The sequence below is a fragment of the Muscardinus avellanarius genome, assembly GCF_963383645.1.
Source record: "Muscardinus avellanarius genome assembly, chromosome: 2".
In the NCBI taxonomy this organism is placed as follows: Eukaryota; Metazoa; Chordata; class Mammalia; order Rodentia; family Gliridae; genus Muscardinus; species Muscardinus avellanarius.
In genome coordinates, this window is record NC_137787.1 from 4,557,593 (window position 1) to 4,574,043 (window position 16,451).

The window sequence follows — 16,451 nt, forward strand, 5'->3', positions numbered from 1 at the left end:
GACCCAGATGGAGCCAGGGCTGTGGGTCTGAGCTGGGCAGTGTTTTGCCTGAGGCCACGAATTCTAGACATAGCGCCTGCACTTATGTCAAAAGTCAGCAAAAGCCATTCAGTGAAGGAACGAGACCCTGAACTCTTGAAGTGGGCAGGAAGAACAGAACTGGCCACCGATTTCAGGGCACCAGGCCAGCTGCCTGCTCACACCCACGTCCCCTTGACTAATGGGATTCCCTCATAGTCCCACCTCCCTTGAAGCAGGGGCTGGTAACCGTCTAGTCAGCAGTGGGCTTAATGGCAGGCTGAGAATGGGCAGAAACAGAGTCAGCAAATCTGAAAACTTCTCCATAGACAGTTCCCAATCTGAAAAACAAAAGGGAGATGATAAAGAAAATGATCGGGGCTGGGGCTAAGACGAAAGGTCCAGTCTTAGCCAGGCGTGGTGGCACATGCTTGTCCTCCTGGTACTCGGGAGGCCGAGACATGACAGTCTCAAGATCATGGCCAGCCTCAGCTACCTAATGAGGCCCTCCGCAACTCAGTGACACCCTGTTTCAAAATAAAATAAAAAATAGATTAAAAAAATAGGGCTCAGGTATAGGTCAAAGGTAGAATGTCCCTGGATTCAATTTCCAGTGCCACTAAAAAATATAAATAAATAAATAAATAAATAAATAAATAAATAGTCGAATCTACTCCACTGGAGTCCAAATATAGGATGGGAGCAAAAATCATCCAAGAAGCAACTACCACCAGGCGTGTTGGCACATGTTTGTCATCCCAGCACTTGGGAGACTAAGACAGGAGGATCACGGTTCAAGGACAGCCTCAGCTACTTAGTGAGGCTCTTTGCAAATCAGTGAGACCCTGTTCAAAATAAGGAATAAAAAAAAATAGGGCTGGGGGTGTATCTCGGAGATAGAATACCCCTGGGTTCCATCCCCAGTACTGAAAAAAAGAAAAAAGAAGCAACTACCAAACTATTTCCCAGGTTTGATGGTATAAAACACAAACATACAGATTCAATTTCGGCATGCCTGAAGCCAGGCAGACCGGCGAGGGCTCAAAGGTTGCCTGGATACCGGGACGCTCAGTCATGGGTGTGTCTCGTTTTCCCTAAGAAGCAAGAGCAGGTGTCAGCGACGAAGGGGAGACAGTGTGCGGAGAGAAGGCTGCGGCTCTCCTTCCTGCAAACCTGCAAGGGTTCCCTGCCGCCTACAGCAGAGGTACAGTATAGCCCAACCCCGGGCTCAGGCTGGCCACCAGATTTTATGAATAGCTTTATTGGAGCACCACCATGTTCCTTCATTCACAAGACTCCCAGGCTGTGTTCACGCTACAGAGGCAGAGGTGTATAGTTGCCACGAAGGCTAATGGCCCATAAAACCTAAAATACTTACTATCTGTTGCTTTATGGAAAGTTTGGTGGCCCTGTCCAACAGTAAACACTGGAAGCTTGGGAGTGGAAGCCAGAGGTCCTCCCTCCCCTCCCCCATCTCTCCCAGTGACCTTCACCCGCCTGGTGCTCCAAGGACTGCTGGATCAGGGCGCTGCTCCAAGCCTGGCAGGAGGACGTGTCACTCTGGGAAGTGTTTGGTACTGGAGTGGACAGTAAGCATTAGAATTGGTCGTAGAGGATTACCACAAAATCAGCGCCTTTCATAGCCAGAAAACATCATCACCAGAGAAACAAAAAAATCACCAGCCCCAGAGAGGAGGGGGTCTCATAACAGAGCTCAGAGCCACAGAGGAGATACGCCAGCCTCACAGCCGAGGACGCGGCAGCAGCGCCTTACTGCCGGCGGCAGCAGTGAGCTCAACAGCCCACCAGGCTCCAGAGAAGAGCGGCGGACAGCGAGCTGAGGTGAGCTGCTGCGGAACAGCCCGGCGGGATTCGGCAGATTTCTCGGCACAGGGAGCATCTAAAGCTCCCAGTGGCTGGGCTCAGCACACCCTGCAGGGACTCAGAGCGCAGCTCAAAACCAGAGAAAAATACGCCAGCCTCATGGCCGAGGGCATGGCAGCGGCGCCATATTGCCACCAGCGGCAGCGGCAGCAGCAGCGAATTCTCCAATTCCACAACAGCTCCATCTGCGTATTCAACAACAGTGAGTCAAAATTGCAGGCCCCAGAGGAGAAATCCCAGTACTGACTCCCAGGGACTTGACCCAGTGGGGGAGTGGCGGTAGCAGAGATATCACACCATAGGAGAACGCCCAACCTGGCACCCCCCCCATAGTCTAAAGCAGCCTCTATTGACTCCCTGGGTCTGAGACTTTGTGATACAACCCAGTAAAGGAGTAGTGGTGACTGAGATACCACAGACTCGAGATCCAGAGCACCTTAAGTGAAGTCGTAGTGACCCAAGGGAAGAACCCAGAGAAGGCACAAACTTCCGAAATCATGGGAAAGAGGAATAACAATGGAGCAATGAATGCCCACAAAACCACAACATCAGAACCCAATAAAACAGAAAATCAGAGATTTCTAGAAGATCAAGTCAGGAAAATAACTGCAGAAATAATAGAGGTGTTTCGAAAAGAACTCAGAGAGAGCCAAAAAGAGATAAAGGATGCAATTAATGAAGTAAAGGCCTCAATTCAAAGCGCAAACAACCGATTAGACCACATGGAGAACAGAATCTCGCTCTTAGAAGATGAGCAATCCAAAAATGAACGCATAGTTTCTAATCTAGAAAAAAATATCCGACAGCAGGAATCTGACATTGAAGAAATATGAGCCCATTTTAAGAGAGCTAACCTAAGAATAATCAGCATAGAGGAGAAAAAAGAAGGTGAAACCAAAGGGATCAACAATCTCTTCAAGGAAGTAATAGCAGAAAATTTTCCAAACATAGAGCAAGAGGTCGATACACAGATCCAGGAAACTTATACAACTCCCTTTAGACAGGATCGGAGAAGAGGATCCCCACACCACATAATTGTCAAAATGACCAATGTGAAAGCCAAGCAGAGAATCTTAAAGGCAACGAAACCAAAGGGCCAAGTGACATTCAGAGGCAAACCAATTAGAATCACTCCAGACTTCCCAAACCAAGTCATGAGAGCCAGAAGGGCTTGGAGTAACATATTCCAAACTCTGAAAGAAAACAACTTCCAGCCAAAAATTTCCTACCCAGCAGAACTTTCTATCAAATTAGATGGAGAAATAAGAAGCTTCCATGACAAACAGAAACTGAAGGAATTTATGTCTTCAAAACCAGCGCTAGAGAAAATACTCAAAGAGATTAACTACAAAGAAGAAATAGGTAACACACACCAGAACCAGAGAAACAAGATTTCCCATCCAACAGACAACTAAGATTAGTTATCTGTGGAGATTCATTATTTATGTTAGTCTTATATCTATCTCTAAATTGTACTGTTTGCTTTGATTGTTGTTAATTTTTAGAATTTCTAGTTGGAATATTAATATACCTTCAGATATAGCATTTGGAAATATTTTATCCCATTCTACCAATAACTTTTAACTCTGTTTACATTGTCTTTGGATATACAATATTTTATTATTTAGGGAGTTTGTTTACCCTTTTGTTGCCTGTACCATTGAAATAATATCCAAGAAATCACTGCCAATTTCAATGTTGTGAGGTTTTATGACCCAGATTTTCTTGTAAAAGTTTATAGTATTAAGATTTATATTTAGGTCTTTTATCTATTTTGAGTTAATATTTGTATATGGGATTAGGTAAGGGTCCAATTTTATTCTTTTTCATGTAATTATTATTTTTCAACAATATTTAGTTAAAAGATTATTATTTCCTCCACCAAATGTTCATGGAAACCTTGTCAAAAATAACTTGACAATATATGGAAGAATGTTTCTCTAGGCTTTCATTTAACTCCAATGGTTTATATATCTGCCATTAGAACAGTACTACACGGTTTCAATTATTGTAGCTTTATATGGTTTGAAATTAGAAAATATATATCTTCTAGCTTTGTTCTTTTTCAAGATCCTTTTGGGCATCTATAGTCCATATTCCATATTAGGATAGATTTTTTCTGAAAAATAAATATATAAATATATGATAGTTTCACCTAAAAAAAAAAAAGAAAAAAATATCCTCTGGTAAGAAAGAAAGCAAAAAGAAATATTGAAATGTTATCTTTAAGTTATCAAAAGCTTGGTATCAGACAAATGAAACTGTTATGTGAGATTATCATTTTTAATTTTGGATAAATTGCTATAATACTAGTAATACTAGATGCCAACCACTAAGCCAAGCATGGGAAGGAGGGATGTGGAAGGAATGGGGTGGGGATCGGGTGGGGGCTGACTGGGCGATGTGTGCATGTATGTCTACAAACGTTTTTTGTATTCCACTATGATGTATGAATACAGTGCACCAATAAAAAATTAAAAAAAAAGAAGTGGTCGTAGAGCCGGGCGTAGTGGGCACGCTTGTCATCCCAGCACTGGGGAGGCTGAGACAGCAGGATCACCGTTCACAGACAGCCTCAGCTACTTAGTGAGACCCTCTGCAACTCAGTGAGACCCTGTTTCAAAATAAAGAATAAAAAATAGGGCTGGAGTGTAGCTCGGAGGTAGAATGCCCCTGGGTTCCATCCCCAGTACTGCCAAAAAAGAAAAAAAAGCAGTGGTCATAGCACGTTGACAAGCTGCCCAACTTACGATCACACGCATTTCCCATTTATGCTTCTCCTAGGGATCAATTTTCATTGGATTTTGAAAAAGAATCAGTTGTGACAAATCGAAATCAAAACAAAAGCAGAAGAGCCTGGGCCCTTCATCTCAGGAGTTTGAGGGCTGGGTCTGAAGCATGCCTCAGTGGCTGCCTTGCTTCGGGCGGGCCTCCGCTGCTTCCTGGCTGTGTATGCTAACAGCACACCACCCATGGTCCCAGGCGGTGCAGCAGCCTCATGGCTGGACACCAGGCAGTGTTTCCCAACGGGATATTTTGGATGATCCGTACCTAGAAAACCTGACTGGCCGAGGGAGGTGCTGCTCTTGTGACCCAAGCCTGACCAGGCCTTGGCCAGCTCCCAGGCAGCGTGGGCACCTGTGCCCTGTCAAGCCTTTTCTGCACTGGCTCAGTACGCAGGGCCCGTCCACCTGCACCTGGACCCGCAGTGGGAAGAGAATCCTGGGTGAGGCTGCTCTCTGCAGCTGAGTCCAACCCTGAAGGAGTTGGGGACAGGCCCTTCCTAACCGAGGGCTCTGTGTCCAACACAGGGTCCGAGCCCGCCTCACCTCGGCTCTGGACCCCAGCCCCACCGCCTCCGCTGCTTCATCTCCTCCCCAGATCCCCTCTGCCGGACCCCACCTCCTGGTTTCCAGGACACCCACCTCTGGCCACAGCACCGAGGCCAGTGACACCTGCCTCTTGCTCATCCCCAGAACGAGACCTGGCTCCGCACCACCACCAGTGATAGAGCAGGAGGAAGAAACAGAGTCTGAGATGGGAGGATCACAGGTTCAAAGCCAGCCTCGGCAACTTAGCGAGACCCTGTTTCCAAATAATAAAATAGGGCTGGGGGTGTAGCTCAGAGGTAGAATGCCCCTGAGTTCACTCTCCAATACCAAAAAATAAGTAAATAAATAAAAGGAGGAGGAAACAGAAACAGACACCCCGCAGAAGATACGCACCCTCCTTCCCTCTGTGCTTTGGTAGGCGCAGCCCGTCCTACTCCTGCGCCCCTCTGTCTGCTGTGCAAACCCTCACCAGCTCCTGGACAGCAGGGATTTTCCTACTTTCCTCTCTATGCTTCTAGTACCTGAAAAGTGCCCGGTACACATCAATCCAATGTGTATTTCCAAATTGAATAGAAATTGACCCTCCTATTTGCAAGAAGCATCGGCAGCAACAAAATATATTTTTATAAAACCTTTTACAGATGATGGGCAAAACATTAACTTGACTTTAATTAGTAAAATTGCATATTTTGTATGTTTATCATCCATTTATATCTTCAGAAATTTTTCCTATGTTTTCACTGGAATTTTCAAGTCCTAATTTTTTGCCAATAAAATAATAAATATGACAAATCTCACTCCATCAGATGGAACTGGCCTCATTTGGACCTTCTCACCCACAAAGGTACCAAGAGACCTCAGGGAGCTACTCTCGCTCCTTGCCAGGAACAGTAAACTTCTCGCTTCTAGAAGGGACACAGGCAGGCCTCCTGGCACACCCTTGTCATCCCAGTAAGTGGGAGGCTGAGACAGGAGGACTGCAAGTTCACGGCCAGCCTCAACGACTTAGAGAGACCCTCGGCAACTTAGTAAGACCCGGTTTCAAAATGAGAAATAAAGGGGGGTTCGGAATGTAGCTTAGAGGCAGGATAGCCCTAGGTTCAGTTCCCCAGTACCGCAAAATAAATAAATAAACAAATAGAAACGACACCGAGAGGTGATCAGCATAACAATGAGACCAAACCAACTCCAAGAGAGAGGTATTTTGCTCCCTGTGTGAGATTCATAAGAAACAATCAGTCTGAACATGCAATTTGTCTCAAGAGGCAGAAGCTGCAATTTCATCACGTAATTAAATCCCCAGGACAGTTGTAAAGAAACTCCGCCACCTTGGTCAGGGAAAGCTCCAATGAGAGGCTCTCCAGCAATGTCCCCCCGGAGCCTAGAAATGTCCTTCCGGGGCTAGTTGCTGTCGGGGCTGCCCGCTGAGGACCTGGTGGCCCCGTTTTATACCCAACCACAGTGGATGTTCTCAGCGCTCAAGGGCACCTTTGTTTCCAAGCTTCCAAAATAAAGCTCTCCTGGGCTGTCGAGGAGAGCAACTCTTGGCCTTTGGATAAGATCGCATTAGTATGAGAAGCAACTGTTGTTTTGCATCCTCTGTGCTGGGCCGGAAGCGACGTCGGGGAGATAAGTTATGGGGGTGGCTGGTTCCCCCCGTCTGCGTCCTTCCACATGATGGGAATGAGATTTCCTAATAATGTGAAATCAGTACAGACAATTTAAGTCATTATTAATAGATACACTTGATCTGAGGAAGTAAAATGTTTTAATGTTTTGTTAAATGAGGTGTGGTGTGCTAACATTGTTATTCCGAGAGGAGGTTAAGATACTTTAACATTTTTGATATTAATGTCTGCGTGACTAACTCTGGTAGATGTCTCAGAAGTCATAAAAACAGAGCCCTATACACCTGCCCAGTTTCTTGTTATTTTGTTTGTTTGATACTAGGGGATTGAACGCAGGGTCATTCTACCTCCAAGCTATACCCTCAGCCCTAATTTATTTTTTTAATTTTAAAATACGGTCTCACTAAGTTGCTGAAGCTGGTCTCAAACCTGTGACCCTCTTGTCTCAGCCTCCCAAGTACTAGAATTATAGGTGTGGGCCACCACTCCCAGCTCCACCTTCTTGTTTAAAAATAAAATAAAACAAAACAAAATTTTTTAACCCTCAGGGAGAAGAGGTAAAGAAGGAGTGAACTTCAGAAATTCAATAGGAAACCAGGCTTGGTGACACATGCCTGTAATCCCAGTACTTGGGAGGCTCACACAGGAGGCTCGAGGCCAGCCTCGGCAATTTAGTGAGACTCTCAATCAACAACCTAGCAAGACCCTGTTTCAAAAATATAAATAAGTAGGGCCGGGCGTGGTGGCGCACGCTTGTAATCCCCGCGCTTGGGAGACAGAGACAGGAGGATCGCGCAGGTTCGAAGCCAGCCATGCGAGCTGTCTTAGGAGACCCTGTTTCCAAATAAAAATGTAAAAATAGGTCTGGGAGTGTAGCCCGGAGGCAGAAGGGCTTCCAGGAACCCCAGTACCACTATATATATATATATATATATATATATATATATATATATATATATATATATATGGCTGGGGGTGTAGCTCAGAGGTAGAATGTCCCTGGATTCAATCCTCAGTACGAGAGAGAGAGGGGGGGGGGGATCCCAAGGAGCAATAGGACTTTTCATATATGGCCCTTTATAGAAACAGTTCATCTATGAAGGATAAATCTGGCCCTGTCCACAAGATACCTGGGTGTCTTCAATAAGGAGGGCACAGGTTCTCCTGTGTCCACAGGCTGTGACTTCTTGCCCTGTCTGTGCATCTCCTTGGGTATGTGATCCCCGGAGGGAGCCAGCTACTTTCCAACGGCCCAGGAAAGAATCAGAAGCTGAGTCCTTCGCCAAGAACGTAAGAAACGGCAGGGCAACTACTGTCTCGGAAATTCTTCCTCCCCATCAGATTTGTGGAAAGTTGCTGCAGTGCAGAAAAGCCCGCCCCTGAGACGGAGCGGCCGCGTGCACATACGGGCTGGGCAGTGCTCCTGCGGGTGCCCGCAGAGCCGGTCCTCAGCGCAGCTGGGGAAGGACATTTGTCAGCTCAGTGACAGGGAGCCAAGATCGCCATGTCACAGGAAAATAACAATCACCATTCAGACACCACCACCGGCGCATCCCATTATAAGCTCCGCGTAGATTTCTACCTTTTTTTCATCTCATTTGATCCAGAGGCAAAAATTCCTCTCATTAGCTACCTGCGCTACACGACTCGGTTGTGGAAAACTAGTTTTGGTGCTTCCTGTGGACAAAACATTATGCTTATTATCAAAGTCCCAAAAATATCCTTTGCAAAATTATATTCACATCTCGTTATTGGAGAGATTTCGTCCGATCGCCCAGTCATCCAGACACAAGCTGGGCTTCCACCCCTGCCTGGATTTTTGTCTTCCTTTCCCTAAACGACCCCACATTCTGTAGTAAAATCGTAGCGATTACAGTTGTTTGGTGCCCCGCGTGGTCCACTCATACGAATGAGGCTCCTGCGCCAAAGAGGTTCCATTTCATAGTTCATCCAAAGAACCAAAAATATTAAATGTACTTATTTGGAAAACATTATATGCATCAGAACCCCTGTCTTTGAAGGACAGCACTGTATTTTTTTTAGAAGAGTTTCTTTCTTTGACCAGCTCCCTGGGGTAGAAGCTAAAGCCCTGAGGGGCCTGAGGAAGCTCGGAACTGTACTACAAGGGAAAGGGGGAGGACTTTAATGGTGGCACCAGAGAGAGAGGAAGGTCTAAGGAGGAAGGAGGCTGTGCAAACTGAGATTAAACCCATTCACACCCTCAGGATTCACAAACCAACCAAGAAAAAGCAAAGGAGTAATTGTGTGCTCCCCTGGGGGCAGGGCAGAAGGAACACAGTCCTGGCCAACACTGGGGTCAAGTGGGGAGACAAAGCTCGGGTGCTGGAGGGCTCTGGGAGGACTCCCAGGTCTACAGAGCCAAGGGTCTCAGTGAGTAAGGGGCTTAATCTAACACCGCTATGACTCACTCTTCGTGTGTGTGTGTGTGTGTGTGTGTGTGTGTGTGTGTGTGTGTGTTAGAGTTACTGGGGATAGAACCCAAAGACATTTTACCTCCAAGCTACACCCTCAGCCCTTTTCTTCTTATTTTTTGTTTAAAAACAAGAGTCTCACAGGTTGCTGAGAATCATGCTATATTGTTAAGGCTGTCCTCACACCTGTGATCCTGCTGTCTCAGCCTCCCAGGTCCTGGGATTACAGGCATGTTCCACGACACCTGACCTCCGTGCCACCCTTCTGATAATGCCCCCCGTGAGTTCATTCAAGTGCCCAATGGGTATGTTGTACAGGATGGGCTGAAGACAGGAAACAGGGCTTTTCTTTAGAGCGGTGGTTCTCAGTCTATTATGCCAGGACCTCTCAGCCTGGGTCCAGGCATTAATAGTTTTTAAAGCTCCATGGGTGATTTCATTTGGTAAACAAGTTTTGAAATACAGTACTAGGGGTATCATGTGTATTATTTCTCCAGTTTGAGTTATTTAGCCAAATTTTCCCAAAGAAAGATGCATGATTTTTTCATCTTCTCCAAAAAGTTTTCATGACTTTTTCCACTGCAGACAGTATGTGAATCTCACTGTATGAGATACACATACTCGTGACCCACATCTCCTCCTCACAAACACACAGCCATGTCACAAGAGCAAATGCCTCTCTCTGGTCCACCTTGCTCTGGCCCCAGTGATACTCAGAGCTTCAAGTGACCCTCGTCCTCCCAAATATTTCCAAAGTACCTTATTCTTCTTCTGCAGTACTATCTCTGAGCTGTACCCCGGCCCTATTTTTTATTCTTTATTTGGAAACAGGGTCTTACTAAGTTGCAGATGGCCTCTTTAAGTAGCTGAGGCTGGCCGCAAACCTGCGATCCTCCCATCTCAGCCTCCCAGGTTGGATTACAAACGTGCGTCGCCATGCCCGTCTGAAAACCCTCTTTTTCATAATCCAGTGAAGGCTCTTTCCCAGGGCTAATGGGAAGTTTGTGAATCTGAGGAATCCAAACTCTTTTCCCATTTGAAAACTAAAACTCCCATCTTTGGGTCATTCCGTGTTATCAGGATCCCTCAAAAATAAAAACTGACAATTGCTCTGCAGCTTCATTTGCAAATTCTCTCTGGAAAAAAAGTCAAGTTTTCATGTGGACCAAAGTTGGCAGAGAAGATGAGACCTGTGTTACATCTTGAAGCTGTGTACTGATTTTGACAAGGCTGACAAGAATGAAGTTGATAAACTAGAGAAAAAGAGTGGCTTAAGCCAGATGAGGTACGGGCGGGTAGAACAGGGTGCAGTAGGCAAGCTCCCTGCCCAAGAGCACTGGGTCAGAAAAGGATGATGCTCAGATTCCCAAGGACGCTGGAAACTGTTCAGCGTCTGGCCACTGCATGTTCCCGTGTGGTCCTCGCAGGCAGGGGTATTGGAGTTAGGTATAAAATGTCCCCAAAGAGCTCACTGATTAATATTCAGGGTTGATATAGTGGAGTCGCGAAGGCTGGAATCCCAGCAGTGGATAAAGCCATTGTAATGGGTTTACCTGGAGGGAACCTGGTAGGCCGGTAGGATGTGGCTGGAGGACGGGTTCTTGGGGGTTACACAGCTCCTCCTCCTCCCCTGCTTTCTCTCTTGCTTCCGGCCTCCACCCTGTGAGCACCGCCCACACGCTCTCCTTCTCTGCTTCCCGCTGGCCTGCTCTGAGATCCAAGAGGCAGCCTCACGTGGACTAAACTCAAAGCCCATAAGAAATAAATCGTTCCTCTATGTTGCATGGTCAGTCTTTTAGGTCATAGCTGCAAGAACGCAGACCAGAGCAGGGGGTATTGCAGGGTTAGCCTCTGAATCTGCACAACACACTCTAAAACATAGATTGTGTACATGTTGATCAAATGAAAATATGAATAAATAGGTTCGTTTTCAGGTTGATTGGTTGGTTGAATGTGATAGTCTTTCTTGCAGAAGAAAGAAAAAGGAAGGAAGGAAGGAAAGAAGGAGAGAAGGAAGGAGAGAAGGAAGGAAGGAAGGAAGGCAGTTAGTTCTCTGCTGTGGCAACATTGTCTTCTACCATGAGCTATTTTAAAGTGCTCACAAAAAACCAAGTCTATTCTTGACTGCTTCTCCCCTACTGAAATCACGCGGAATATTTAGGGCATTGTTGACAAAAACACATGGAAAACTAAAGTTAGCATAGAATGCAATGTGGAGTGGATTTTATCCCTGGACCTACCTCCAGAGTCTCACTCCTTTTAAAAATATCCAATGAGAGGTTATGCCAGGTACAAAAACATCCTCCAAAGTGAAATACAAACTCAAGTTAGATCCTATCATAGTTGTGCTTGAATAAGACTTTCAGAGATTTATTATCTTATAAATAATCAGCCTTAGAAAAGTAAGATGGTTAGCTAGAAATAGTGGTGCACACCTGTAATCCTAGTGCTCGTGAGGCCAAAATAGGAAGATTGCAGATTTGAGAACAGTCTCAGCAAGTAGTGAGACTCTCATCAACTTAGTGAGACTCTGTTTCAAAAATAACAATAAAATAGGACTGGGGGTGTGGCTCGGGAGTAGAATCCCATGTGTTCAATCCCCAGTGCCATGGGGAAAAAAATTAAGATAGGACAGCGGTATGCTGGGAGAAATGAAATATCCAAGCACATTAATATTGCTATTGAAATAAACAGAGCAGCTACCACTGGTGGCCACATGGCCCCCGACGCCCAGCCAGAGCTGTCCCTCTCCGGGATGAGCCCTCTGCTAAGGCCCAGCCAGGCCCCTGATCTGCCTGTATAAAGGCAGCCCAGACACACAGAGAGCCACATCCCTCCCAGGGGCACATCCTGCAACCTCCTCTGTGGAGCGGTGTGGGTTTGACCATTTGGAGGAAACCTCCAGGCCTTGGGTCTGCGCGCGCACACACGCGCGCACACACACACACACACACACACACACACACACACACACACACACACACTGGTGCCTGGAATCAGGTCTATAATGAGGTTGCCAGGCTTCCCTTTGTCACAGAAAGTATCAGGGAAGGGGCAGCCCAGAGCCCTGGTCACTCTCAGAAATAGCTGACCGGCAGATGTGGTCTGGCTGGGGACTGACCCCTCTGTGCAGATTTCCCAGCAGAGTCACAGGGCAGCTTCTGCGTGCAGAAAGATATCAAGGAACAGGGACGCTGGGATGAGAGGTGTCAGGAAGCTGGGCTGTGGCCAAGCATGTGCTGCCCTGATAAACTCTAGTGCTTGGTTCAAATCTGTTTTCCTGTTGCTTCCGTGCTGTTTGCTCAGTTGAGGCCCGAGATCCCGGGGCCGCAGCTCTTGTGCTGGCAGTGAGGGTGGTGGCTGCGAGTCACACCTCCCTGGGCCAATGTCTGGGCTCCACTCTCTTGGCTCTGTGCCCTGCTGTTCTTCCTCTGTCCAGGCAGAGCCCTCCTGACCCTTTTCCTTACTGCAATACCAGTGGTCAGGGAAAGGACAGCGGGAATCAATCGTATTGGCCCAATCCAACTTCCTGGTGTGGAAAAAACAAGAAATGAAAAGTGCATTTGTGTGTATCATATGTGATTTACAATATGTGGAAAAAGTGGGCTTTACTTACAGCTTGAACTTAACTGTAACAAATAACAAGTATTTTTATCTGAAATACTTGAAACCAAAATGTTTCTGATTTTAAGAGGTTTTGGGTTCAGGATTATGAGCATAGACTTTACCTGTTGAATATCCCTAATCCACAATCTGAAATGCTCTAAGATCCCAAAGTCATATGAGCATCACACTCAAGATGCTTCAGATTTTCCTTTAATTTTTATTAGTGCATTGTATCATAAATCTTAATGGGATAAAAGATGGTGGGGACCTACATGCACACAATGTTTCAGATTTTGAAGCATCTCAGATATCAGATTTGGGGACAATTGACCTGTGGTACAATAGTAGTAAAATCAAAGCAAAACAAAACTGTTACAGCCAGGCATACTTGGGAAGCTGAGAGAGAAATATCTCAGGTGCATGGCCAGCCTCAGCTACTTAGTGAGGCTCTCTACAACTTAGTGAGATCCTGTTTCAAAATAAAGAATAAAAAACAGGGCTGGGGGGTGTAGTTCAGAGGTAGAATGCCCCTGAATCCAATCATCAGTACCACAAAAAAAAACTGTTACAATTCATTTTTTTAATTGTGGCATTTGTTGTCTTGAGCAAATGATGTAGAGATCGGAGTCAATTCTCAGCCACTTGAAGAAACTCACCAGCCACCAGACCTCAGAGGATGCCTTTGGGAATTCCCGGTCTCTCCCATGGAACCTCCCAACCAGGCACCGCTGTACAGAGCCCGGCCATTGGTGACCAGGCTCCAGCTGGCCTCTCTCCTGGGGCTGCTGCAGCCCTCAGAGCAGATCCGCTCAGTGGAGGGCACAGAAACAAGGAAGCAGTGGCCAGAAAGCAAGAAGAGACCCTGCAAGGCAGGAGCGAGAAGCCTGGCCTATTTCAGGTGAAAGTGATTTATATATAAGAATTATAAACAAAGAGCCAGGCGTGGTGGCACACGTTTGTCATCCCAGCATCCAAGAGGCTGAGACCAGAGGATCGCGGTTCACAGACAGCCTCAGCTACTCAGTGAGGCCCTTTGTGGCTCAGTGAGACCCGGTTTCAAAATAAGGAATAAAAAATAGGGCTGGGGGTGTAGCTCAGAGGTAGAATGTCCCTGGGTTCCATCCCCAGTACCACAAAAAAAGAATTATAAATTAGGGTTTGCTGGGAGAGTTTGGGCAATCTCTTAACTTCTAGACAAGGGGTCCATTCTTTTTCTGCAAAGAGCTGGTTAACAAACATTTCCAGCTTTGTGGTTTATACAGTCACCATCAAAACTATTCAACCTCTTCGTTATAAGTTCAAAAGCAGAGCCAGGCATGGTGGCACACGCTTGCTTATAATCCCAGTATCTGGGAGGCTGAGACAGGAGGATCACAGGTTTGGGACCAGCCTCAGCAACTTAAAGACTTTGTTCTAACATAAAAAGATTGGGCTGGGCGTGTAGCTCAGAGGTAAAATGCTCCTGAGTTCAAGACCCAGCATTATGGAAAAAAAAAAAAAAACTAAGTTCAAAAGCAACAACAGATGACATATAAAAGAATGAGCGTAGTGGGGCCCCAGCACTGAAATCTGAATTCCTGTAATTTTCACGTCGTGAAATATTATTGCTTTTCTTTTTTTTTCTTTCAAGCATAAATGCAGAAACCATTCTTAGTTGCCAAGCGATACAAAACGTGGGCAGGCAGGAGACCGACTAGAGAAGGCAGATGCTTTTTAGCTGTGGTCCCCTAAGAGCCGGGTACCAACCAGCACCACCTGCCTAGCAGAGAAACTACACCCCAGGCAGCAGAGAGCCCTCTCTGGTGGTGAGAGCGTTGTCCCAGGTCCCAGCAGATACTACTGGATGCTTCTAGAATCCAGGCAGCATGGCACCATGGACGGAGGTTGGATTCTGGGCACGGGAGCCCCACACGTGGGCTCTACTCACAGTGTGGTCCCTCATTGGTGGAGTCCTGGCCACGCCACTTCCTTCTGACAGTTATCAGGAGTAGATATTATAACATTTAAATAGCAAGTAATGTGATGTAGCACAAATGGCTACTTCCTTCCTCTAGAGTTTAAGGGTTTCATTCCCAATCCTAAATATAGCACATCTCTTTCAACCGGGGGATGTTATGTGTTGCTAAGCATGTTGGGCTTCGATGCCATATGTACAAGTTAGTCCCTTGACCTCTACAAGCAGGTACACTCGGTGCCGTTTAAGGTTGGGCAGTCCTCTGCTCAGACAGCAGGATAAAAGAGAAGAGACCGTCACAATTAAACGTGTGCGCTGGCCGTCTGCCCCCGACGCGTGGAGAGCAGTTTTGACACGGACAGATGTGTCTTTCTCTGGAGTTAGCATCTATATAATCACAGGGGTGGCCGAGCACTGGGGCATCTCAGTGGCCACATGACCTGGTCATATCAAGTAACCATGATCACATCACAGTGCACAGGAGTTACAAATACTCTGCCATCAGGCCCAACCGGAGGACAATGGAGGAATGACTATAGAAATAGCTCACAGTCCGTAAGACCATCTTTTGCTCCCTGAAGAGCTGTTCTGCAATCCACGGCTTTGCAATGGAGAGATGCTCGAAGCCAGTCAGCAGAAAACTTCAGATCTTTCAGAAGATGGAAAAAGAGCCTCAACTTAAATAGGATCCCTGGAGCCCAGGTTCCACGCCGCCCTCATTGCAGGAGACCTGGGCCATCTTCAGACTCTCGTGCACCGCTTCTTCCAGGATGCCAGTGTGGTCTGAGATCTGTAAGGATGAGATGGAACGGCAGGTGACATGCCCAGCCACGTTCGGGCTGCCAGGTACCCTTGCTCCTTTAAAGTAATTTCTGTATTTTTAAAAGACTACTAGCACCTGCTTGTGGCCTGGGTCCATAGGTGTAGGTTTGGGTGATGGGATGTGAGAAATGCTACTGGGAAGGTAACACCATTGGTGAGAAATGCTCGTGTAAGGATTCTAGACAGACCTCTTGCCCTGAAAAGGAGCCTCGGCTAGGCACTGATCTGCCACACCTACACTTGGCACCAGGGAGGCGGCTCTGCAGGAGGAGAGTCAGGCCCTGGCACGCGGCTCTGTGCAAGGTCTTTCTCTGAATCTCTGAGCACCACGGCTACCAAGGGGAGACTGGGACACTGGGAGAGCCCTGGGGCTCTCAGCAGCTCCTCCTCCTCCAACCCAAAGAAGCCAGGAAGAAAAGGGAAAGCAACCAGGGGTCCTCACGCCAAGTTTGTCTGGGGTAGCACGTGCTAGGCAGGCAAGCAGACCCCCCAGTGGAGAGACGCCTCCCTCGCCCCCACTAGGGAGCCCTGCACTTGGGGCTGGCAGTCCGCACAGGATGCCCCACCCAACCTGAGCTCCTGTGTCAGAATCCACCACAGCTCTGCCAGACAATGGGAATTTGAGAACCTGCTGTCCCTGGGCCAGGGGCCAGTGTCCTGTGTTTCTGACCTGTGAGCTCAGGCAGGCAAGGGATGTGGAAGGTCCATGCTCAAGGAATCAACGTGGTTCTGTTTATAACTCACACCGGGAGAGAATGAACCCAAAACACAGAGC

The 16,451-nt window shown here is 46.9% G+C and overlaps 1 protein-coding gene across 1 annotated transcript in view; it reads left to right on the top strand.

Annotated features, from left to right (window-relative positions):
• ASB18 (ankyrin repeat and SOCS box containing 18) overlaps positions 1 to 16,451 on the top strand; it is a gene marked incomplete at both ends in the record, with an annotated part of 60,041 nt that overhangs the window by 14,441 nt on the left and 29,149 nt on the right. The window contains 2 exon segments of the mRNA XM_080689293.1: positions 15,580 to 15,637; positions 15,639 to 15,700. Of these exon segments, the coding sequence (XP_080545419.1) occupies positions 15,580 to 15,637; positions 15,639 to 15,700 (120 nt within the window).